The 27,533-nt window shown below is 43.8% G+C and overlaps 1 protein-coding gene across 1 annotated transcript in view; it reads left to right on the top strand.

The window, feature by feature from the left end:
- METAP1 (methionyl aminopeptidase 1) overlaps window positions 1–27,533 on the top strand; it is a 212,090-nt gene that overhangs the window by 156,954 nt on the left and 27,603 nt on the right. Inside the window, 2 exon segments of the mRNA XM_033957361.1 lie at window positions 90–228; window positions 3,774–3,905. Of these exon segments, the coding sequence (XP_033813252.1) occupies window positions 90–228; window positions 3,774–3,905 (271 nt within the window).

Here is a 27,533-nt window from a genome sequence, read left to right as displayed (position 1 = left end):
GTGCGTGAGTGAGCATTGTGTGTTTCCATTTTTGCTTATTTTAAACAAAACTTTCACTTAAAAGATGTGTATCCTTTGATCTTTTGTAGGCTTGTATATCCAGAAACTGCTATCCCTCCCCCTTGAACTATTATAATTTCCCCAAATCTTGCTGCACATCGGTGAATGAGGTGATTTGTCATGGGATCCCGGACAGGCGGCCTTTGCAAGAGGGCGACATCGTCAACGGTATGAGGCAAGGCAGCCAGACAGCGCCGCACTCTCATCCATCTCCCATCCCTGCTTGTACTGGTTTCTGCTGCAATGTCCTTTCTGTGTAAGATCTGCTGTCAAGGGTCTATAGTTTGCAGTGCCACAGAAAGTAAATCAGTAAGTGGTTGGGTTCTCGTTTCTTACCAGGTGGCCAAAGCACCTCCTATAGCTGTGACTCTGCTATAGGACACTTCTGAAGCAGGTCAAAGCTTATCTTGGGCTCAGTCTTGAAAGCAAACCCTGGGTTTCTAACCATCTGGTTGCTTTGCCCCTGAGGCAGCCAACTCTGGCGAAACATGACCACATTGGGCATTATTTTCTGGGAGTTTACTGAATAAAGGTTTTGTTCTTCATATGGGCTGCTGCTTTTCCTTTTTCCACATTAAATCTCGTAGACTGGCTGCCTTACTTTTTCCTTATCCTTACAGAGACTGAGGAATGCAAAATAGTTCATGGAACATTTTGGAATACTGACATAACTTAATCTTAGCACTAGGGTGCACTTCTGTGCAGCTGAACAGATGGCCTTAATTTTGTCAGCAAGCTGTGTGTGTTACTCTAGCCCAGCGGATATCGCTCTCTGTGAAAGAGGCATCATCAGGGTTGGTGCCATGAAAACAGCTTTCGAAGATGCATTCAGATTTACAGACCGGATTGATATCTGGTTCAGGTTTTTCACTCACTTGGGTCAGGCAGTGCTTGCGATGCTGTGCCAGTGTGGTGTATGCAGCCCCTTGAGGCGAGAGAAGTTCCACTCGTATAACAGATGTACCCCTTCATTCTATGACTTTTTAGCGCACACAGGACTTCAGTTGTACATGTAAGCTATAGAATTCTAGTACTTACGCTGTTGATTGTACCCTTGGCCGTCTTCTTTAACACTGGCATGCAACGTGCTTACCCCTGGATTCTCTGTGTGGCACAAAAATTGCTTGCGCAATTTGAGTAATGATTTTATAAATGGCACCTGCTGTGGGTGCCTAGATCGGCACATCTACCGAGTTAAGTGCCAAACTTAGGGCCCCTTTTATCAAGCTGCGTGGTATTTATTTAATTTGTTTTCTAGCCCGTTGTCCCCAAAGAGCTCACAGGGGGTTACAGGTTTAACATACATAATTTCTGTACAAGTTTACGATACCAGTTTTTATTATTATTTTATTATTATTATTAGCTCCTAGCATGTATCAAGTTAGGACTTGATACATGCTAGGAGCTAATAATAATATACAGTTTACTGGTTACAATTTGCTATGGTTGTCCTTATGATGCAAGGATTCCAGTACAAGTTATACCTAATTTGACACACAGAAAGTCACAGTGTATGATGCAAGTTATCCTTATATGACACATACTGATTCTGATATCAGTATACATCTCTTTTGGTCAAGGATAGGGGTTTAGGTGAAGAGGTATGTTTTTATTGCTTTTCTAAAGCTGAAGAGTCCTTCAAGGGATCTGATCAGCAGGGACAGTTGATTCCAGTGACTTGGTATGAAGTGGGAGTTGAAGGGCATGACCAGGGGGCGTTTTGAGGAGTATTTCATCTTGGGAGCGGAGGGACTAGTTCGGCACATACAAAGGGAAGCTTAGTCATCACGTAGTCCGGCACCATGTCATACAAGGATTTGAACGCTAGCATCAGGCCCTTGAAGACACAATGTTTGGCTACAGGTAGCCAGTAAACCGACACTAGAGCTTGGGAGACAGGGTCGCGGGCACGGAGGTTTTTCAGAAGCCTGATCGCCGCATTTTGAACACGCTGGAGTAAATGCTCAGATGCTCATAGAATTCCTATGAGCGTTAGAGCACTTACCTCAACTGGCTCGCACTAAAAACCTCTAGCGCAGCTTGATAAAAGGGGGGTTAACTATTTTTTAACTGCCATGATAATTGAAAACACCATTAATTGGTAGGCATCATGTAGGTGTTTACACTGAGGCGCTCACTAGCACTTACTTGAAAAGTGGGCGTGGTAAGGGACAGATTTTAGGCAAGAATTGCCTTAGGCATCTATAGGTGTAAATTAGGCCAAGAAAACCCCTTGGCATCTAATTTTGGTGCCCTTGGTAGAGTTGCCCCCCTTCAGTGACTGGAATAATCTCATGATTGTTGGATTGCAGGAGGGGTCCTTGTGCCTTGCCAACTGGCTGGCCCCGGGGTGAGTTGCTACAGTGACTGGGCCGACATAACTTGGAAGGGGATATAAAATGGACAAAACTTTCCCCATTAGTGCCGACTAAAGGCTCACAGTGTCGAATCCCAGCCCTGATTCTGGTTGAGCTGGAAGTCTAAAGATGGAAAAAGGAAATTGCTAGGCCCATCTCAGAAATGTTTTTTTTGTAGACTTCATTACACGAATTGATTCTTGTTGAGCTGCAGCCTGGTCTCTTGCCTTGATTAGCATATCTGCGCCTGCTGCATCATGGTTACAGAGAAAATTGTTGTGGTGTGACACACTAGAGTGTTCTAATATTCATGAAACAGGGATAGAAGAAAACAACCTAAAAGATATGTAACACAAACACTAATACTCCAGTATAGTGGTAAAACCCAAAATATAGCAAATATATAATGCCTGTGTCGATAGCAGTACAGAATCTTCAATTAGAGAATGACACTGGGACAAATTTTTCCCTGTCCCTGCAGGAACTCAATTTCCCTGTCCCTTTGAGTCTTGTCGCTGTCCCTGTCCTTGCCCCATTCCTGTAAGCTCTGCCTTAACCGCATAAGCCTCGAACACTTATGATTTTAAAGTGTTTGAAGCATGTGCAGATGAGGACAGAGCTTGCAGGAATGGGGCAGGGACAGGAAAAGAACTCGCCGGAATGGGAAAATGAGTTCCCACAGGGATGGGGAAAAATTTGTCCCCGTGTCGTTCTCTATCTTCAATCACAGATTATATTAAAAATATTGTGTATATGGGCACCTTATTTATACTGCTCGATAGCAGCTTATTGCTTTGGGGCGAATTGCAGAAGTGCCTTCTTGGTTTCCAAATCCCTTGAAAGAGGAAACAAAACTCAATGTGGAGTTGGGTGCTGGAACAACATAGTTATGCAGTCAAACAAACCAGGAGAAAGATCTCCACAATCCAAGTAGACACAAACAAACCACAGTGGAGATACATAGTACATGTTGGCATGCAGTTTATTCATAAAATGTAAAAGTATGTGTGGTGGCTCCACACGCATGTGTTTTGGCCGATATAGCCTGCCTCAGGAACCATCCTTGAAAAGATCAATTAATTGGGAAAATCACTTCATCCAAGTATTCTAAATTCTTTTGAAGATACCATACGGGTCTCTGCACATACGAAACATTAGAACACCAACATTTTTCTTACTAGGGACTTTTTAAACTCTATTTTTATTGGCTCTGTTCTGCCTTTTCCAGTGATAGGACTGGTAAAGTCTGTGTTTTTGACCTAACTGACACATAACTTGGTGTCTTCTGATAGCTACACAGTACTAGTGGAGAAACACAACACCTAAATGAGTCTGTTCTCTTATATCCTTTTGCAGTGGACATCACTGTTTATTGCAATGGTTACCATGGGGATCTGAACGAGACCTTCTTTGTTGGGGAGGTGGATGAAGGAGCAAAGAAGTTGGTGCAGACAACATATGAGTGCCTCATGCAAGCCATCGATGAAGGTAAGCATTGGCCCAGGCAGCTGCAAAAATCTGATGTTTAAAACATCTGTTTATCATGCCAAATAAGACGTCTGAAAATGATCGGAATACCCAAGAAGACTTTTGTTATGCTGTTTGTTGGGTGTGAAATGTTCCTTATCTCAAAAAATAATTTGTTTGTGTCAAATTAATGTTATCTATTGACATTTAGTAGCTGCCTACTGTTTTGTTTTCTTCCTTTCTCTACATGTTTACGTTCAAACAATTTTTATTGAGAAGAATAGGTAATACAGCCAAAAAAAACCCAAAACAGCCATCAGAGTAACCAGTGTTCCCATATTACAGAACAATAAAAGAAAAATCCTCATTCACAAAATAATTGAACCAATCGAGACCAATTCTCCCCCCTCAACCAAAATCCTGCCTCAGATCTCCAATACCGAGCTCAGTCAAAACCCCTGAATGTGTAGAGCTCCTGGGTGAAGATCATCAGTCCTCCCCCTTCCCCCCCTCTATCTTTGCACTTATAGAACATGTTAGGAAAATATCCGTACAAGAATAATAACAGTATAGTCCACTTGTTAAACCTTATCCTTTCTCTACATTTTTATAAAAAGTATCGTGGTGTTGCCAACAGAAGGAGTGGAAGGGGTAGGGAGTAAATAAACTAGGACATGACAAGGCTGCCATATCATGTCCTAAGCTGGGCAGTGAACCTGAAAGAAGGGACAGGGCTGTCTGTGCCTTCTTGGAACAGCAATAAGTCTTCTAGTGCTTATTTTTTGTGTATTGAAGCTGGTGGTTCTGGAGATGCATCATAGAGTAACAAAAATGCTGAGAGAGTCTGTGGTTTGTGATTATTGCCTTTAAAGAAATCTCCCAATGTGATCATGGGAACAGATAAGCAGAGACTAAAAGCAGCAGAGTGATAACTCACTGCAGGACATGCAAGGTCATAAAACTATCCTCTTACTCTGTAAAATTTACTGGTCTGAATTTAAAAATTTACATCCAAGTGTGTGCCTTACTTTTAATAATAACTTTATTCTTGTATACCGCCATACCCAGGGAGTTCTAGGCGGTTCACATCAATTAAACAAAGATCAGAGATTACAAGCGGAATCACATCAATTTATCAAAGTTACAGGCAACGATGTGGTTGTGGTTAAAAGGATAGGGAGAGCTATCTTGCCCTGCCCTTTTCTGGTCCTTGCATTTACTTATGCCTCATACTTCTAAGAAGCTGGGAGCTTTCTGAAGCAAATGAGAACGGCCTGACCTTTTCACAGAGTAGAAAGAAGGCCTCACCCTTCTCAGCTAGCTACATTTTCCATTAAGCTTCATAACTTTGAGATAGGAAAATTGTTTAAATTTCTTAAATCAGTTTGTCACCTCATAGTAGAGAATGATATGGGGACACATTTTTCCCCATCTCCGCAGGAACTCAATTTCCCCGTCCTGTCCCCACAAGTTTGTTGCTGTCCCAGTCCCTGCCCCTTTCTTGTAAGCTCAGCCTTAACCGCACAGATCTTGAATATGTATGATTTTAAAGTGTTTGAGGCTTGTGCAGTTGAGGACAAAGCTAGCAAGAATGGGGCAGGGACAGGAAAAGAACTCATGGGGACGGGGCAGGAAAATGAGTTCCTTCGGGGACAGGGAAAAATTTGGCCCCTTGTCATTCTCTACCTCACAGTTCATGCCTCTGCATTTTTATATTCTGTTCCAGGGTCGTAGAGCTGCATAATCTGTTACCTCCTTCTACTGGTGATTCCTCCTCTTTATATTCTAGGACAGTGTTTCTCAACCTGTGGTACGCGTACCCTAGGGGGTACGTGTGCTGGTCGCCGCCCGGGATCTCTCCATGCTTGCCCACCGCTGAAGTTGCCACGGATTCCTCTCTGCCACCCGATACGCTACATCCACCCCCCTATCCTCCGCCACTCAGCATTCTCCATCCAATTATCCTCCACCGCTGCCGCAACTCCAGGTAAGGAAGGGCTAGGCGCGTGCAGCGATTGCACGCTGCTGGCCCATAAGCCTTCCCCCAACGTCAATTCTGATGTCGAAAAGAAGGTTCCAGGCCAGCCAAGCAGCGATTAGCTGACTCGGAACCTTCTCCCCAACGTCAGAATTGACGTCAGTGGGAAGGCTTGTAGGCCGGCGGCGTACAATCACTGCATGTGCCTGGACCTTCCTTGCCCAGAGTTGCAGTGGGGGATGATTAGATGGAGCATGTCGAGTGGCGGCAGCAGGTGTGGCAGTGGTGAACCAGGGGGTGGAAGTAGCGTGTCGGGTGGCAGGGAAAAATTGGCGGAGGCAGGCTTCGGCATAGGTTGACTTCAGGGGAGTGAGGAAGGGGGTGGGAAAAAGGCTGAAAGGCAGAGAGGAGGAGAGGGCATGAACGTAGGGCATGAACGTGGGACACGGAAGAGAGGGGGCATGAATGTGGGACACAGAAGGAAAAGAGGGAAGGGGCACTAACTTGGGACATAGGAGGGAGGGAGGGAATAGAAGGGACTATTGGGCCTGAGTGTGTGAGTGCACATGGGGAAAGGAAGATGAAAATTGGACATAGAGGTAGAGATGCATGGGGAATGGAGGTATGAGAGGGATAAATGCTGGATATGGTGGTGGAGAGGGAACAGAGGGATAGATTGAAGGGGATGCAAGGGAGAGGAATGTTGGGCATAGAGATGGAGAGAGAGATGTGGCATGGGGTGTTAGAAGGAGAAATGGGCATGGGGCTGTGGGCAGTGTTGAAAAATCTTGGACAAAATCTTGGGGATGAGAGAGGGAGAAATGTTGGATGTTGCAGTAGAGGGGGTAGGAAAGATGCCTGGATCTCTCAAGACTGATGGACAGTGAGAGAGAGAGAGGGAGACTTGTTGCTAATAGGGGTAGAGGAGAGAGGAATAAAAGTTGTACTCATGGAGGGACAGAGAGAGATGTTGGTTGGGGAATGTAATGAGATCTGGAGGAGAGGAAGCATGCAGGAAGCAGGAAAAAAAAGAAATATTGGATGCACAGTCAGAAGGAAGTACAAGCAGAGACAACAAAGGTAGGAAAAATGATTTTATTTTCAATTTAGTGATCAAAATGTGTCAGTTTTGAGAATTTATATTGCACTATATTTTTCTATAGTTTCTGAGGTGACATTGCATATTTTAAAGTCATCTGCCTTGACCTCTTTGAAAACCCCCCGAATATAAATAGACATTTTCTCTGCGTCCTGTGTGTTTTGTGTTTTTATAATTTTGTGGTTATCATTATGTATTAATAAGATTACCATATTTTTCGCTCCATAAGATGCACCTGACCATAAGACGCACCCTAGATTTAGAGGAGGAAATCAAGAAAAAAAACATTCTGAACCAAATTCTCCCTGCCAGCCTCTGCACCCAACTCCACACTCCTTGCCAGGCTCTGCACTCTGTCCCCCCTTCCTGCCAGGCCCTGTACCCTGTCCCCCCCCTCTGGTGGTCTAGTGGTAGGCTGGGACAGGGCACAGAGCATGCAGGCCTAGTGGCAGGCAGGCCCCATCCCCCCCAACGTACCCCCCAGTACCTTAAATCATCCCCCACGTACCCCCAGTACCTTTTTTAATCATCCCCCTTGTACCTTTTTAATCATAACCCCCTTCTACCTTTATAATCATCCCCCCTTGTACCTTTATAATCATCCCCCTTGTACCTTTTTAATCATCCACTCCCCTGTACCTTTTTTAATTCTTCCCTCCTTCGATGGCTCCTTACTATTTCCAAGCAGCAGGTGCATGAATCAGGAGTTTGTACGTCAGGCCCAGGCTTTACACGCTCCTGCTTGGGCCCACGCTGCTTTCCGAATGACTGCCGGCAGTTCTCGTGAGTCCCGTGAGAACTGCAGCCAGCCATTTGGAAAGTGGTGCGGGCCCAAGCGGGATCTTGTAAAGCTTGGCCCTGACTGCCGCGCTCCTGACTCGTGTGCATGCTGCTGGGAAATAAAACAGAGCCGTATGCTGGACCACCAGGCTTGGAAAAAGGTATGGCGATGACGACAGCGGCGGCAGCAGGGTGGGTTTTTTTTTAAAAAAAGGTAGTGTGGCTGCGGCTCGGGAGGTGTTTTGGAATTGTGCAGGAGGGTGGGGGTGGCAAGCGGTGCTGAAAGGTGGTACGGCGTGGGGGGGTGTTTTGCAATTGTACGGGGGGGGGCGGCGGGTGGGCAGTGTTTAACAAGGTGGTGCGGGGGATTCAAATTTTGTACCTTCGCTTCATAAGACGCACCGAGATTTCCACCCACTTTTGGGTGGAAAAAAGTGCCTCTTATGGAGCATTGTGTGTATTGTGTGTATATTGTGTGTATATGAAAAATGGATGGAAAAAATTTCATTCAATTAGTACTATTATTATGGGGTTGGTGTTAGGGGTGGAGTTTGGGTGGGTCAGGGGTGGAGCTTGGGCAGGGGTACTTGGTTGATATTTGTTAGGCTTAGGGGGTACTTGGCTTGAAAAGGTTGAGAAACACTGTTCTAGGATACTGTTAGCTTTCCTTGCTGCTTTATCCCCCTATGTGTTGGGTTTCTCACAGCGTTGACCTGTCCCTCCATAGAGGCAAATTTGGGTGAGGAAAAAGGGAACTTGGTGCTTCCATCTTTGAGCACACAACTTTTTTCCCTTATACTCCTGTTTGGGAGTACCTCCTTTGCTTTTGGTTGCATTGCAGTCTACTCATTCTGGAATATTGTGAGCAGCAACTCGAGTTGTCTAAGGCAGTGTTTCTCAAATTCTTCAAGCCAAATACCCACTAAGTCTAATAAATATCAACCGAGTACCCCAGCCCAGGCTCCGCCCAAGACCCACACAAGCTCTACCCCTGATCCCATCCCATAATAATGATACTAATTGTAATACAATTTCTTCCATTCATTTTTCATATACACACAATTATAATCTTATGTGAAATCTGTTTTTATTAACAAGAAAGAACAACAAACCAACAGATGCAAAATGGCAGACAAGAAATTGACAATTATACAAGAAATGGGGGACCCCCCCTAAGAGGATTGGACTCTGATGTCCTCCTGGTTTACAAAGGCACCCAAACCCCTCCCTCCAGCCCCCTCCTTCCCCCCTTCCCCCAAATCCGAGAATAAGGAACTAACCAAGGTCAAACAGGTGGGTTAGGACACAATTTCAGTCTGTTCAAAATGCGACTCCTTGGGGGTAGAATGTCCAAATAAGGAGACCAAGTACGGACAAAGTCTCTGCTTCTGCGCGAGAGGAGTAAGCCATTCTGGCCTCCCATCCCATAAGTTTGTGTAATTTATTCCTCCAATACCAGGAGGGAGGAACATCAGTCAACCTGTAATTCAAAATACACTTTTTCCCCAGGATATAACATTTACTGAAAAACAATTTTTCAGCAGAGGTATAAACAGAAAATGCAGAGAAATGAGCAAACAGCATATGAAACACAGAGACGGGGACAGGAATATGCAACAGGCCCCGAAGGAAGGAGGCCAGATCCCCCCAAAAGCCCTGAATGCTGTTGCAACTCCAAATGTCATGAAAGTAAGAATTCACTTCAGTGATACAAGTAAGACAGTATTGGGTATCTACACAACCCATGTAGTAGGCCCGACTCTGGGAGGTATATGCTCTCAACAGGGTTCTATAGTGGCACTTGCATAGCTCAGCATTATGTACTAGAGCTGGGATACGTTTAAGAGCTCGAAGCAAAAATCCGCCCCAAGCTCCCTCCCCAAATCCCTCTACTAAGCCGCCAACACAAGAGAAATCCCACAGAGGCCCAAGGGCACTAAGCTGTATATGAAAGGATGAGACCGAGACCCGAGGCTCTGGATCCTCTCCCCCCCCCCAAGAAGGAACGAAACCAAAGCCCAAGATCTAAAGATAGGGAACCCCCAGGGAGAGACCTCACATAATGTAATTGACAAAGAACATAAGCAAGGCCAGGGGGTTGAAGGCCACGCTGCAGCAATTAATTGCAGGGCAGGAGCTCCCCGTCATCCCGCAAAACATGAGAGAGAAATTCAAAGTCCCTAGCCCGCCATCTACCAAAAACCGAAGGAACTAGCCCCAGTGGAAAGGAGAGATTACCGTTCAGAGGCATCAAAACACTAACAATGGAGGTCCTGACACCACAGGGGAAGTAACCACCGCCACACCTCCCAAAACGGGTGAAACAAGACACTATATCTACTAGAAGCTGGCACCTTTGCCAGCCGAGCATGGAGAAGAGAGAGGAGGTGAGCAGGGTAAAAGTAATCTTGCTCCAGGAGGTATCAGTATAGAGAGCAGTACCCAGGACCCAATCCCGGACATGTCGTAAAAGGCAAGCCTGATTATAAAGAGCAATATTCAGCATCCCGAAACCTCCCCGGTCCCAAGAGCCCACCAGCAGCTGCACCGCAACTTAGGCTTCCTGCCCCCCTCCCCCAAACAAAACCTCGAGAGCATAATAATAATGATAACAGTTTATATACCGCAATACCGTGAAGTTCTATGCGGTTTACAAAAGATTAGAGAAAGTACAGAATAATTCGACTTGAGTAGAAGGCCCGGACGTCTTTGCTCAAAAGACCCAAAGGAAGTGTCTGCAGAACATAAAGCCACTTAGGGAACAACACCATCCAAAAGAGATGCACTCTCCCCATCAAGGAGAGTGGCAAATCATGCCAAGTAGCCAGGACAGAGCCAGTAGTGGAAAGCAAGCGATCTACATTCAACCGGTAAAGCTCCTGAACATCCATGGAGAGTTGGATTCCCAAGTAGCAAAAAGATGACTCAGCCCATTTCAATGGAAAGGCCCCTCCCCAAGATCTCTGAAGATGCTTAGTGGAGGCCAGTGCCTCCGATTTCTTCAGATTCAGAGCGAAGCCTGAAAATCCCCATATTCCTGAACGCTCTCCAGGAGAGTAGACAAGGAACGGTGTGGGTCAGTCAAGAAGACCAGGAGGTCATCAGCAAACGCCGCAGCCTTCAAATGGGTGGCACCCAGCTGAAGGCCGCTGATGTCAACATTAGATTGTAGCTCCCTAATCAAAGAATCTAAATAAAGCGCAAACAACGGCGAGAGAGGGTGCCCTGACGAGTGCCCCGACGAATCGGAAAGGGGATTGACAGTCCTCCATTCACCGAGATCCGTGCTTCCAGATCACAATACAACACCTGGATAGCATAAAAAAAGAAGGGCCCATCCCGTATGCACGCAGCACAGCGAAGAGAATCCCCCACCTCACATGGTCAAAAGCCTTTTAAGCATCAAAGATAACGAGTAAGGCGGGGGTGACATCTGCACCGGCTTTCTCCAGGGTCAACAAGATACTGCGAATGTTTTTAGACACTGGACGGTCGCGCACAAATCCCACCTGCTATTTCATCACTAGGGAGGGCAGCACCCAGGCCAGACGATTTGCCAGCACCTTAGCCATCAATTTTGTCTCAATATTCAGCATTGATATGGGTCTGTAGGATTACAGCAAGACTGGGTCCCAACCCGGCTTAGGGAGGACGATAATCTCATCCAGGTTCAGATAGTGAGGCAGGAAGCCTTTAGCCACACTTAAATTAAAGATCTCTGACAAAACCGGAGCGAGCTCCACCACAAGCAACTTGTAGAATTCACCGCGGTAGCCATCCAGTCCTGGTGACTTACCCAATGGGCAAGCGCGAATCACCCACTCCACTTCCTCTGCAGTTGATAGGGTGCTCCAACATATCCAAGTCCCCAGCGGAGAGACAGGACAAATCTAGGCTGTACAGTTAGACCCAACCGTCAAGAAGATCCTGGCTGGGCGAATCATACAAGGCAGCGAAAAAGTCCTGCATAATACAGCTAATGTCCTCATTCTTATGATGCAGAGCACCCCATGAGTCACGCAAAGCCATTACACCCGCAGACCTGCGATATGGGCGGGCCAAATGGGCCAGCATTCGACTACTTTTATTAGCAAACCTAAACAGCTGAAACTTATAGTGGTCCCAAGACCGCTGCGCCCCTCGATGTAAAAGTTCATTCAATTCCTGCTGTGCCTCTAAAAGCTGTGTCTTGAGCTCCAATGAAGCTCGGCTGGTGAAGCGCCACATCAGGATCATAACCCGGTGTTCCAGCTTGAAAATTGCCCTATGTCGTGTTTTAGCCTCGAAGGCCACAAACGTCATAATTTCCCTACATAACGTCATAATTTCCTTTGCCGTTTCCTAATAAAGGACAGAATCCTCCCTGTGTTCCTGATTAGTATGTATAAAATCTTCCTACTTGTCCAACAAGAAATCGTGACAAGGGAATTTCCATGGGGTGCAACCCCCCCCCGGGGGGGGGGGGGGCAATGCCAATAAAGACCCACCCAAGTGTGATCTGAAATATCAATGAGGCCGAGCACAGCTTCCTGAACCTCAGGAAGCAGTTTTCTGGAAAGGAGGATAAGATCAATCCGAGAAAGCATCCCATGAGCTCTAGAAAGATGAGAGTAGTGTCACTCCACTGGGTGTAGAACTCTCCAAACATCCAGCAGGCCCAGAGAAAAAGCCAAGAGCATAACTCCAGTGCAGGCCTTAAGAGTCTCCCTCCCCGACGAAGTGGAGCGATCCAGCCTCGGGTCGGGAACCTCGTTAAAATCTCCCCCTAGGATTAGGGGAATATTCCCAAATTATAACAAGAGGGTACGCAGCTTCTGAAAAAATTTGGCAGAGGGATTATTAGGGGCATAAAAATTACATAAAAGTAAGGGCTTATTGTTAAGAGTAACCGAGGCGATAAGGTAGCGCCCCTCAGGATCTCTAAGAACCCTGTGAGTCTCCCACTCACCAAGTACAGAGCTTAGCATGATCCTCGGAGGACAGCCTAGTTTCCTGTAGAAAAGCAAAGGAAGCCTTTGTACGATTCAGCAATTGTAGTATTTTATACCGTTTAATAGGAGAGTGAATTCCCCCACATTCCAAGAAATCAGTTTATGTTCCAGGAAAAACTAAAAAGAGAGATAAAAGCAGGTACAGAATATCCCATTTCACAGAACCAAGGGAATGTCCCAGCCACCAGCACCTTCAACAAACACTAAGGCAACCACCAATCCCCCACCTGTCTGAACCAAGGAAAACCCCTCCCTCCAACAAGACCATCCCTCCATGACCCACCTTCTCCACACCCCTCTCGCCCTCCCAACTCCCCCCAGCCCAACCCATCCCCTACACCACATCCCAGAAAGCAGTATACGCCCACTACAGGATTCCTACAACAGCGCCCTAGATCCAAACCTCCTTCTCCCGGGTCCCCGTAAGAACAGACTCCCCCCCCCCCCCACCATCGTACAAAACCCCATGGCTCCTGGAGAGAAGAAATAAAGGGGGACAAGGCATGAATGGGGCTCCTGGACAAGAGGAAAGAATCGAAAGAACAGAAAAGCCATGCCCCCTGCCTCGCAACAGCACAAAAAAAAGAGGACCCAAAGAGGTAACCTTGTAAAATCCCAATACAGCAAAACAAACTGGCCAAACCACAAGCCCATACCCCCAACCCCACCCACCCCCACCGCAGAACTGAGTTATCTAGAAAGGGTAGTACTGCCTGGCAGATGAAAATGCACACCCAGGTCCAATCACAGAATCACAAAGCTCCGCTGCAGAAACCCACAGGACCAAAAGGGAGGGGGCAGAGGGAACCAACCGAAGAAACATGTACAATAGTATAACATCTACAGAACTGTGCAGTAAATCCCCACATCCACTCCCACGATGGAGTATCTAGCAAAGCGGAGGAAAACAGCAACGCTAGCCAGGACTCCCAGACTAACATCCCCTATACACTCCGGACACACAATCTCCACTCACCCACACAGAATCAAGCCAAACCAAAGAGATCCCCAGCACAACAACCCACAGACACCACCAGCACGTGCCCCCCCCCTCCCCCATCAGCAAACACCATTGGCACACAGCAGCGTTCCCAAAGGAGGATGAGAGCAAGACCAGCCCAGGTCCAAGGCAAGGCAAAAAAGCCCTTCTACTGGGGCCTATACAAAAAGCCCCAAGGCACAAAGTTCAGACCCCGAAGGGACTACCAACAGAGCCCAAGCAAAACCTGCATAGCTCATGGGGTGGCTTTGGGAATCTTCTCTTCCACAAAGCGCTGAGCAGCCTCCGTAGATTCTAAGTGATGCGCTTTACCTGAGTGCATCACCGGTAAGCGCGCTGGATACTGAAGAGAAAAGAGTATTTTTCGTCAGCCCAGAGTGGTACATAGCGGGGAAAACTTGCGGCGAATCTGGGAGACCTCCGCAGAGTAGTCCTGGAAACAGAGGACGGATTTATTGTTGTATTGGAGTTTCTTCCCCTGACGCAGGGCCCGGAGCACCTCGATCTTATGCCGTTAATTCAGAATTTAGCAGATTATCACTCTCGGGCAATCAGCACCGTCCCTCTGCTGCCCAAGGCGATGGGCCCATTCAGTCCGCAGGGGGCCCAGCTTTTGCGGGAGGGCGAGGGAATCCATCAGCCACTGTTCCAAGACGTCACCCAGGTAACACTCCACAATGGACTCAGGCAGGCCAATAAACCGGAGATTGTTCCGGTGGGACTGGTTCTCAAGTTCCTCAATCTTGGCCTTAAGTGCCACCAGCGAGGTGGCATGTGCCACTTGTTCTTGGGAGAACTGCTGGACAGAGTCTTCAGTATTGCTGACATACTGCTGCGTGTCCCGCACCTCAGATGTTAATGTTGCAAAGCGCTGATCCAGGGTGTCCAGTTTATCGAGGATCCATTGCAACTTGGCCCCGAGAGTGCCCTCCAGTACGGCCTGCACCTCCGCCATTACCTCTGCAACCCAGAGGGAACTAGGGATTCCAGGGATGCAGGAGCCATGTGCGCCGCCATTTTAGTTTCCAACGGCTTCCCCCGCTCTTGGCTCTTCGTCTGTTGTTTCACTGCCATCCTGCCGCAACCCGCAGCAGGTAAATAGTTTAGTAGACAAAATCGTCAATTAAATGTTATATCTGCAGCAGGTGTATCGGAGCCACAAGAGCACACAACCTTACAGCCCCATGCTTCCGCCGGAAGTCATATAATCTTAATACATAATGGAAACCACAAAGTTTTTAAAAAAACATAAAGCACACTGTATGCAGAGAAAATGTTAATTATCATTTATATTCTTTTTATTTTTATTTTTTTCAAAGAGGTCAAGGCAGATGACTTTAAAATATACAATGTCACCTGAGTATGCGACAAACTTGGTTTTTTCTGTTGTATAGAATTTTTTGGACCCCAGTTCATTTGCAAAAGTTAGACTGGTCAAAATCTAATAGATGCTGGCACTGTCATCTTGATATAGGGACACTGGATCACTTGCTATTCTATTGTCCATTGATACTCAATTTTTGGAAGTCTATTTGGGACTTTATTAAAAAGTAAGAGTCCAGTTACTGCAAGCAAGAACAGACTTCTTTTTATAATGACAGGGAGAGCTATGCAGTTGATAACAAAAAATTGGAAAACTGGGACAGACTGAATTTCAACTTTTGGTGGGAAGCCCTGTGTCAATTTTATAGATACGAGAGAATGAATTTGGAACATATGGGACATTCTAAAAAATTTAAAGAGACTTGGGGTCCATTAACAGAACTTGTAAAAACTGATTGAACATATAAGCCTTTGATTCCTAATTGATTTTCACACACACCCAGGAAGGGTGGGAGGGAGAGGGAAATGTACTTTATATTATTATTTGTCTGGTTGTAAGTGCTGATTATTGTATTAATTGATTATATATTTTGTGTACTTTTGTGATTTTAAAATTAATAAAGAATTTTAAAAAAAATTATATTTTTATATATATATATATATATATATATATATATATATATATATATATATATATATATATATATATATATATATATATACACACACACACACACACACACACACACACACACACACACACACACGTCACCTCGGTAACAACTATAGACAAATATAGTGCAAAATATAGACAGCAGATATAAATTCTCAAAACTGACACATTTCAGTCACTAAATTGAAAATAAAATCATTTTCCCTACCTTTTGCTGTCTGGTGATTTCATGTGTTTCTGGTTGCACTTCCTTCTCATTGTGCCTCCAATATTTATTTATTTATTTCTGCCTCCTGCATGCTTCCTCTCGTCCAGACCTAATTCCATTCCCCCAACCAACATCTCTCTCGCTCCCTCCATGAGTCCAACTTTTCTTCCTCTCTCCTCCACCTCCATTGGCAACATGTCTCCCTCTCTCATTCCCTCCCATGCTGCAAAGGGAGTGAGGAAAGAGAGAGATCCAGGATGCATCTCTCCTACACCCTCTACTTCCACATCCAACGTGTCTCCCTCCTTTCCACCAGTCCAACATCTTTTTCTCTCTGCTTCCTATCCTCCAGACCTAATTCCATTCCCCAACCAACATCTCTCTCTCTCTCCCTCCATGAATTCAACTTTTTACTCTCTGCCTTCTCCCCCTTCCCTTGAGTGTGACATTTCTCCTTCCCTCCTTTCTGCCCTCTCCATCCATCTCTCACTCTCTCTCTTTCCATGAGTCCAACACTTTCTGCCTTCTGCACGCTTTCTCTCCTCCGGACCTCATTCCCTTCCTCAACCAACATCTCTCTCTGTCCCTCCATGAGCCCAACTTTTCTTCCTCTCTTCTCCATCCCTATTGGGAGTGTGTGGTGCAGTGGTTAGAGCAACAGTCTTGGCACCCTGAGGTTGTGGGTTCAAATCCTGCACTGCTCCTTGTGACCCTGGGCAAGTCACTTAATCCCCATTGCCCCAGGTACATTAGATAGAATGTGAGCCCGCTGGGACAATTGGGGAAAAATGGTTGAGTACCTGAATAATTTGTAATCTGCATAGAATTGTAGGGGAATATAAATTTTTTTTTTTTTAAAGTGTCTCCCTCTTTCTCTCTCACTGTCCATCTGTCTTCAGAGATCCAGGCATCTCTCCCACCCCTTCTTCTGTCACATCCAACATTTCTCCCTCTCATCCCCCAGATCATATGCAGAATTTTTCACCATTGCCCACCAGCCCCTTGCCTATTTCTCCTTCTATCACTCCTCTCCAGCAGAATGCCACATCGCTCCCTCCATCACTATGTCCAGCATTCCACCCCCTTGCAATCCCCTTCAATCTATCCCTCTGTTCCCTCTCCACCACCATAGCCAACATTTCTACCTCTCATCCTTCTCTCTCCCATGCATCTCTCTCTTCTCTCTCTCTGACCAATTTTCCTTTCTTCCTTTCCCTATGTGCCATCATCTTTCCCTCTCACTCTCTCTCACACACTCATACCCAACAATTTTCTTTTCTATTCCCTCCCTCTTATGTCGCACGTTAGTGCCCCCTTCCTCCCTCCCTTCTGTGCCCCATGTTTATGCCCCCTTCCTATCTATGCCGAGTTTGTGTTCCCTCCCCATCCCTGCATGTAAGTAGCTGCCTGTCCTAGAGGCTGTTGCTGTTTCCGGAGATTCCACCTTCCTGCCCTGCCGATGCCGTGGATCCCTCCCTCCCTGCCCGCCCATCTCTCCCCCCCCCCCGATGCTGACCCAGTTCTTGTTCAAGCCGCACTCTCTCCTTCAGGTCTTCAGCGGCATTCTTTGTAGGGATGGCACAGGCAACGATTCACACGCTACACGTGGCTGACCCACAAGCCTTCCCTCTGACGTCAATTCTAACGTCGGAGAGAAAGTTTCTGGGTCAGCTACTTATGTGCTGTGTGGAAATCGTGCTTGTGCCATCCCTACAAGGAGTGCCACTGAAGACCTGAAGGAGCGAGTGCAGCTCGAACAAGAAACGGGGCCGGTTTTGAGGGGGGGAATAGGATGGGTGGGCAGGGAGGGAGGGATCCTTGGCTGTGGCAGGAGGCGGGCTGGAAGGCGAGATACCTGGCGGCGGTTTCTACGGATGGGCGGGAATATCCTCCACAGTGGCCAGACCGCATACCCTCAACAAACGGCCCACGTACCCCTAAGGGTAGGCATACTGCGTGTTGAGAAACACTGGTTTAAGGTTTTCTTGTTTGTGCTTTCCATTATTCACTTGAATATGCAGAAAGTATTAAGTTAGGATCACCAAACAATTAGTGATCCTAACTTAATACATCTGTGAGTAGCTTTTAAGAGCCAAGCCCCCTTTATCAAGTCAGTGAAGGAACAAATACAGTTACACTGGGTTTAAAACAATACAGAGTTAGCTAGGCATGAGGTTGTCTGCTTATACCATTGCAATTCATGAAAAGGAAACTAAGAGGGGGAGGAAATAAATTAACATTAAAACTTTATTGATCAAAGGGCCTATATCTGATGATGATTGAGAGATCATGATATTATGCTAGAACAACTGATAGAAATGAGGTATCAATGCTAGGTTCAGATTAGAGAATGACACAGTGACAGAATTCATCATGGTTCCTGTCTCTGCAGATAACCGCAGGAAACCATCCCCATGTCAATCTTTAAGGAGAGAGGGAAGAATCAGAATATGAATGGGCACAGCCACTGAACTTCAAGCCTTACATTAAAGAATTCTGGTGTAGAAGGACTGAGGTTCAGATACACACTAAAAAATGATACGGGATGGTTTCCCACGGTTATTCACTGAGATGGGAAGGTGATGAATTCTGTCACTATAGTAACATAGTAGATGACGGCAGATAAAGACCCGAATGGTCCATCCAGTCTGCCCAACCTGATTCAATTTATATATTTTTTTAAAATTTTTCTTCTTAGCTATTTCTGGGCAAGAATCCAAAGCTTTACCCGGTACTGTGCTTGGGTTCCAACTGCCAAAATCTCTGTTAAGACGTACTCCAGCCCATCTACACCCTCCCAGCCATTGAAGCCCTCCCCTGCCCATCCTCCACCAAACGGCCATACACAGACACAGACCGTGCAAGTCTGCCCAGTAACTGGCCTAGTTCAATATTTAATATTATTTTCTGATTCTAAATCTTCTGTGTTCATCCCACGCTTCTTTGAACTCAGTCACAGTTTTACTCTCCACCACCTCTCTCGGGAGCGCATTCCAGGCATCCACTACCCTCTCCGTAAAGTAGAATTTCCTAACATTGCCCCTGAATCTACCACCCCTCAACCTCAAATTATGTCCTCTGGTTTTACCATTTTCCTTTCTCTGGAAAAGATTTTGTTCTACATTAATACCCTTCAAGTATTTGAACGTCTGAATCATATCTCCCCTATCTCTCCTTTCCTCTAGGGTATACATATTCAGGGCTTCCAGTCTCTCCTCATACGTCTTCTGGCGCAAGCCTCCTATCATTTTCGTCGCCCTCCTCTGGACCGCCTCAAGTCTTCTTACGTCTTTCGCCAGATACGGTCTCCAAAACTGAACACAATACTCCAAGTGGGGCCTCACCAAAGACCTGTATAGGGGCATCAACACCTTCTTCCTTCTACTGACTACGCCTCTCTTTATACAGCCCAGCATCCTTCTGGCAGCAGCCACTGCCTTGTCACACTGTTTTTTCGCCTTTAGATCTTCGGACACTATCACCCCAAGGTCCCTCTCCCCGTCCGTGCATATCAGCTTCTCTCCTCCCAGCATATACGGTTCCTTCCTATTATTAATCCCCAAATGCATTACTCTGCATTTCTTTGCATTGAATTTTAGTTGCCAGGCATTAGACCATTCCTCTAACTTTTGCAGATCCTTTTTCATATTTTCCACTCCCTCTTCGGTGTCTACTCTGTTACAAATCTTGGTATCATCTGCAAAAAGGCACACTTTTCCTTCTAAACCTTCAGCAATGTCACTCACATACATATTGAACAGGATTGGCCCCAGCACCGAACCCTGAGGGACTCCACTAGTCACCTTTCCTTCCTTCGAGCGATTTCCATTAACCACCACCCTCTGGCGTCTGTCCGACAGCCAGTTTCTGACCCAGTTCACCACTTTGGGTCCTAACTTCAGCCCTTCAAGTTTGTTCAACAGCCGCCTATGAGGAACTGTATCAAAGGCTTTGCTGAAATCCAAGTAAATTACATCTAGCATATGTCCTCGATCCAGCTCTCTGGTCACCCAATCAAAAAATTCAATCAGGTTCGTTTGGCACAATTTACCTTTTGTAAAGCCATGTTGCCTCGGATCCTGTAACCCATTAGATTCAAGGAAGTACACTATCCTTTCTTTCAGCAACACTTCCATTATTTTTCCAACAACTGAAGTGAGGCTCACCGGCCTGTAGTTTCCTGCTTCATCCCTGTGACCACTTTTATGAATAGGGACCACATCCGCTCTCCTCCAATCCCCAGGAATCACTCCCGTCTCCAGAGATTTGTTGAACAAGTCTTTAATAGGACTCGCCAGAACCTCTCTGAGCTCCCTTAGTATCCTGGGATGGATCCCGTCTGGTCCCATCGCTTTGTCCACCTTCAGTTTTTCAAGTTGCTCATAAACACCCTCCTCTGTGAACGGTGCAGAATCTACTCCATTTTCTCGTGTAACTTTGCCAGACAATCTCGGTCCTTCTCCAGGATTTTCTTCTGTGAACACAGAACAGAAGTATTTGTTTAGCACATTTGCTTTCTCCTCATCACTCTCCACATATTTGTTCCCAGCATCTTTTAGCCTAGCAATTCCATTTTTTATCTTCCTCCTTTCACTAATATATCTGAAAAAATTTTTATCTCCCTTTTTTACAATTTTAGCCATTTGTTCTTCCGCCTGTGCCTTTGCCAAACGTATCTCTCTCTTGGCTTCTTTCAGTTTCACCCTGTAGTCCTTTCTGCTCTCCTCTTCTTGGGTTTTTTTATATTTCATGAACGCCAACTCTTTCGCCTTTATTTTCTCAGCCACTAGGTTGGAGAACCATATCGGCTTCCTTTTTCTCTTGTTTTTATTGATTTTCTTCACATAAAGGTCCGTAGCCATTTTTATCGCTCCTTTTAGCTTAGACCACTGTCTTTCCACTTCTCTTATGTCCTCCCATCCTAACAACTCTTTCTTCAGGTACTTTCCCATTGAATTAAAGTCCGTACGTTTGAAATCTAGGACTTTAAGTATCGTGTGGCCGCTCTCCACTTTAGCCGTTATATCAAACCAAACCGTTTGATGATTGCTACTACCCAGGTGAGCACCCACTCGAACATTAGAGATACTCTCTCCATTTGTGAGGACCAGATCCAATATTGCTTTTTCCCTTGTGGGTTCCGTCACCATTTGTCTGAGCAGAGCCTCTTGAAAGGCATCCACAATTTCCCTACTTCTTTCCGATTCCGCAGACGGAACATTCCAGTCCGCATCCGGCAGGTTGAAATCTCCCAACAGCAGAACCTCCTCTTTCCTTCCAAACTTTTGGATATCCACAATCAGATCCTTATCAATTTGCTGCGATTGAGTCGGAGGTCTGTAGACTACACCCACGTAGATAGAAGTTCCATCTTCTCTTTTCAGAGCAATCCATATCGCTTCTTCCTCTCCCCAGGTCCCTTGCATTTCGGTCGCTTGGATATTGATCTTTACATAGAGAGCTACTCCTCCACCTTTATGACCATCTCTGTCCTTCCTAAAAAGATTATATCCCGGTATGTTTGCATCCCATCCATGTGATTCACTGAACCATGTCTCTGTGATAGCAACAATATCTAGATCTGCCTCTAATATCAGGGCTTGCAGATCATGAACTTTGTTGCTTAGACTGCGAGCATTTGTGGTCATCGCTTTCCAGCTATTTTTCAGCGATAATCTCCTTTTTCGTATGGATTTTTGTGTCGTTTCACTTTCCGTTGCAATACTAAGAAATGAGTTGCTGATATGTCATTCTCTAGTTCAGATCCTATCTATTACAGACAACAGTTCATCACCAGCATGGCCACTGACCTATAGGGTACCACAAGGATCTATACTGTCACCTGTTCTGCTCAGTAATTACCTCAAGCCACTAGCCAAGTTGATTTGGTCAATGGACACTTAGTTCTACATCTACATGGAAGACACACATCTACTCATACCCAATGAACCTCATTTACTCATAGCCCTGAATAAACTGACTATCTGTCTAACATCAGTTCAAGAATGAGCTAAAAACAACAGCCTGAACCCAAGTAAAACCAAGCTTCTATGTGTTCCTATGGGCACATACCTGACATCAAAATCTCTTTGAGACATACAAACTCCCCCCTCAAATCACAAGTCAGGAACTGTGAAATATAGCTAGATTCAACACTTAACTCTGATCCCCAAAATCCAAGCAACCTTCAAGAACTGCTTCCATAATTTACGACAACTACACCATCTCTCTCCTTACAATGAGAAGGCAAGTCTTGTCTCAGTTGTGCATGCCATGATAAAATCAAAACTGGATTACTGTGATGCACTCTACACTGGTCTGATTCAGAATTCTGCAGCAAGACTAATAGAAGGTTGTAAAAAACAAACAAACCAACAACTTCACTGGCTATTAGTGCAATACAGGGCTAAATTTAAAACTGTCTGATTTTCAAGGCCCTCTTAGGTCTCAAAGATCCTCCCAAGGAGTATCCCTAACTATAACATAGACCATGAAACAGGTATTATGTGTGCAAATAAGTAGGATTTAGTATGAACATAGTACACAATATTAGTATTATATGTGTATGTATGTAGGATGATTGACTATGGTATAAATGTGTCTCAAAACACGCTAACTGAATTCCGGAACTTGGAGACAGCAGAAATGGCTGTGTAGCTGTGAAGCTCCCATCGCCAGGCATACTTTTGGCGATTTTCAGCTTTAAAATTTATTTCCTTAGAAGCAGAAAGGCTGAAATTTTATCTAATAATGGCTTCTTTTTTTAAAATATCTTTATTCATTAAAAAGCCAAAAAATAAGTGCAACATATTGTACAGACATTTTACACTTTAACAGCACTTAAATTCGATCAAATTACACTTTATGACAATGACATATATCACCCCCTCTTTCTATATATCCAACAATTGCACTCAAATTGAAAGTCTCTCCCCACCCACCCTGGACGTTTATGATCAAAGGGGAAAATCAACAATTACTCCTTACAGAATTTTATCAATGGCTCCCAAACATCCATAAATTTCCTGTAGTGGCCATCATACGTTCCATTTTAAAAGTGTAGCATAGATATTCCCACCAGAAAATATAATTTAACCGATCCCAGTTTTTCCAATTCCTCAAATTAAGTTGTATGGCAACCCCTGTCATAATAAAGAGAAGTTTATTATTATGGGAATATATTTGACTTTTAGCCCTTATTATTATTATTATTATCTGCGGTCAGACTAATCTTCGGTCTAAAGAAGTTTGATCACGTGACGCCATATTTCAAACAGCTACACTGGTTGCCGATGGAAGCTCGTGTAAAGTTTAAATTCGCCTGCCTCTGTTTTAAAGTTTTCTACGGTCTAACCCCTAAATATATCACTGACCTATTCTCCTTCTCAGCCAACAAACACAAGAGAAGTTCCCACTCACACTTCGTTTCTCCCCCGGTTAGAGGATGCAAACTAAAAAAACACCATGAGCATCTTCTCTCACATCAGGCTGCTCTATGGGGTAAAGAACTAGAACAACTCCTATTGCCCACCACTTATGAGGTATTCAGGAAACACCTCAAAACCCACCTATTCCTGAAATACCTAGACAGTTGACCCACTTCCCTCTTTCCCCTCCCTTGCCCTTTCTCCCCATTGTTCCCCACATCCCTTAAGTTAATTCAACTTGTACGTCAACTCAACTTGTACTCCACTAATCTTTTGTAAACCGCATAGAACTTAACAGTATTGCGGTATATAAACTGTTATTATTATTATTAACGTGCTGCTTTATCTCAATGCTCCAAATGTCACGAATACCAGTCTTTGGTTTCTTATTCAAAAATTCAGATATTAATTTATACCACTGGGCGGCCTGATGCCATAGGAAATCTGTCTGGAAGCATAGGACCGGCAAACTATACTGATTATTCAGATTTCGCCAGTCAGGGGAACCCCTTCTGAATGGCCTGCTTCAACTGCAACCACTTATAGAATTGAGACTTAGCAACACCAAATGTTTGTTGCAGTTGTGAAAAGTCAGCAGCTTTCCATCTGATACTACATCATCCAGAGTCCAATGCTTCTAGATGATCTTAAACCCACCAATTTGAATCTTGGAGATCAGCCAAAGGGACTGACAGGTGGATTTATGAATCGGAATAGGTGTTAAATTATTAATAAATTTTAATGTCTGCCAGATGTCTAATAAAATTCTGTTGTCCTTATACATCTAGGTAACTTGATACTTAAAATGTGACACAATCTCAATGAAGACAGGAGTTGCCATTCCAACCATAACCAGTCTGAAAGATTTTCCATGAGCTCGGGGAGGATCCAGTACATACCCTGACACATTATATAGGCTTGATAGTACCTATAAAAATTGGGAAAATTTACACACACACACCCCACCCCCCGCGCCGTAATTGGTTTTTGTAAAGATACTAAAGCAATTCGAGCAGTTTTACCCAGCCAAATAAATTTAGTAAGGATATTATTTAATTTCTTGTAAAAGGACCACTGAAAAAACACTGGCAACTTACCCATTTGGTAGCAAACCACAGGCAAAATCATCATCTTAACAGTTTGGACTCTCCCCCACTAAGAAAGATGTAAAGGGTTCCATTGCTCACACATTTCTGTAACCTTGAGCAGTAAAGATTTTTCATTTACTTTCATCATCTCTTCCAAGTTTTTCTGTATCCAAATACCTAAATATTTTATACCCTCTTCCTTCCAAAGAAAAGGGAATGTGTCAAATAATCCTTTTGGACAATGTACATTTAGTGGAAGAACCTCCGATTTACTCCAATTTATTTTATAGCCAGATAAGTTGCCAAATTGATCAATCAAATCCAGTAAATGTGGAATGGTAGATTCAGGATTCTTCAAATGAAGCAAAATATCATCTGCATACGCAGAGACTTTATATTCCTGACCTGCATAAGAAATACCTTGAATCTCCTTTGCCTGTTGAATAGCCAATAGCAAGGGTTCCAGTACAATGTCAAAAAGCAAAAGAGATAACGGACACCCTTGTCTAACTCCCCTCTCCAGACGAAAACATTCTGAAAAAGTATCATTAATATATAATCTGCAGAAGGGGAACTATACAAGGTTTGAATCATTTGTATAAATCCGGAACCAATACCAAACCAATCCATTGTTTGATACATGAAGGTCCACTCCATACGATCAAAGGCCTTCTCTGCATCCAAGGACACAGAGAAGGCCGGATCATCTATGGCTTTTGCTAAATTTAGCATGTGGAAAGCCAGTCTGGTACTGTTTGAAGAATGTCTTTGAGCATATCATTAATATACTATAGTTAAAGATTCTGCCATAGTACCTGTAATGCAACCTTTAGTCAGTTGAGCCTGATATGAATTTAATAGATGAGGTAATAGGGTAATTTGAAATGATTTGTAAAACTCTACAGTGAACTCATCACCACCTGGAGCGAATCCAACTCTAAGGGACTTCAACGCTGCTTGTAGTTCTTTCATTGATATAGGTACGTCAAGAGTTCCTTTTATATGCTCGGGAATTTTAGGCCCCTTAATTAACTTCAAGAACTCTAATCCCTCAAGTTCTTTATTTGAATAAAGCTCAGAAGAATACAAAGCTTTATAATATTTCAAATATTGTTTTAAGATACTTCCAATTTGAGAATGAGTTTCCCCATTCTCATCTGTGATAGCCACAATTTCTACTTTTCTTTTTTTAGCTTTAAGGTAATTAGCTAATACTCTTCCCGCTTTATTTGAGTTCTCTTAATACAGAGAAAACAACTCTTTCCTAGCCATTTGAGAGGAAATCTCATTGTATTTATATTTAGCTTTTAAGAGGGCCTGTAAAGTAGTTTGTTCCTATTTCAAGGCCAATTGGGACTCTAAAACCTTAATATTTTGTTCCAAATTAGAATATTCTATTTTAAGTTGTTTCCTAACATACGCCAAATATGAGATTATTTGCCCCCTCATGGTAGCTTTGAAAGCATCCTACAATGTTTCTAAAGATATTTCCTCTGAAGCATTGATTTGAAAATATTCATTCATTTTTAATTTAAATTCTTCAATAAAGTTTGAATCTGTAAGCAATGTATTATTGAATCTCCAAACAGGTCTATTACAATCTTGTTCCTCTAATTTTAATTCAATCCAAACTCCAGCATGATCTGATAAAACAATTGGGTCTATGCCAGCTTTGGTTACTTGTTGAACTAATTGATCTGATTCAAATACATAATCTATTCTTGAAAATGATTTATGAACATGGGAGCAAAAAGAAAACTCCCGAACATTAAAATGGAGAATCCGCCAGATATCTTTTAATCCACAAGATTGAACTAAATTATCCAATCACATTGATTTGAAAAGCTTACTGAGTTGTTTATCCAGCAATGGATCAATAACAGCATTGAGGTCCCCAGCTACCATTAGATTAGAGGCAGCTAGCGGCAGAAGTACCTGTTGAAGAGTTTAGGGGCATAGATATTAAACAGCGTCAAAGCATGTTTCTCCAAGGTTACATTCACCTGAACCCACCTTTCTGAAGGATCTGCAGAAATAAAATTAAATACAGCTGAAAATTTCCTATACAGCAAAATAGCAAGCCCTACTTTGTTTCCCATAGCCGGCACATAGAGACACTGCTTGACCCAACCCCTTCCAACTTCATCGATTCCCCAGCAGACAAATGAGTTTCCTGTATTTTATATATCCGTATCTTGCTGCTTTAGAAATTGAGCAATTTTTTTCCTCTTAACAGGATGATTGAGGCCATTGACATTTAAAGAAAACATTTTAAAATTAATTGTAAAATTTCAAAGAAGAAAACCCACAATAGTATACCAAATATCCTTTTTTTCCCCCAAAACACCCTTTGCTCAATACATGTCCTAAACCCCTTAATAAAAATCCCCTGTTCTCCCCCCAATTCCTTAACCCTTATATCATACGCTTGCTTGAAGACATACATTTAGACTAGCAGCCATAGCCCTCTCCAGGCAATATAATTAATTACTTCCCCTTATAAAATTAAAATTAATCAACCCCTATAATATTGATCTATCCTTATAACCAAAAATATTTAATAGATACCTGAATAAATGAATAAATAATACTAAATGGTGAATAAATAAATAAAGGATTATAACAGTAAAATAAATTACATTCCTTATACTTATGGAAATTCCTTAAATCAATGAAATTGCTTAAACAAATATAATTGATCCATACAACCATTGAATGCTCTATATAATTCTCTAAATCTATCTAAACCCCCCTGTCCTTCAGTTACATCAGTAAGATTAAATTAGCCCTTGAACATATAACTAAAAAAACCCCTTCCACAAGGTTATTTAAAAATCAATAGAATTACATCAATGAGATCTGAAACCTAAGATTTTAAAACAGATATAAAAAAATAAATATCAGATTAAGGGCTCCTTTTACTAAGCTGCATTAGAGCTTTAACGCACAGAATAGCGCGCGCTAGATCTTAACGCCAGCATTGAGCTGGTGTTAGTTCTATCTGTATAGCGCATGGTAATATCCTGTGTGCGCTAAAAACACTAGTGCACTTTAGTAAAAGGAGCCCTAAATGTCAAGATTA

This window comes from Geotrypetes seraphini, chromosome 1 (genome assembly GCF_902459505.1).
Source record: "Geotrypetes seraphini chromosome 1, aGeoSer1.1, whole genome shotgun sequence".
Classification (NCBI taxonomy): Eukaryota; Metazoa; Chordata; class Amphibia; order Gymnophiona; family Dermophiidae; genus Geotrypetes; species Geotrypetes seraphini.
This window is presented reverse-complemented; position numbering and strand designations above follow the sequence as displayed.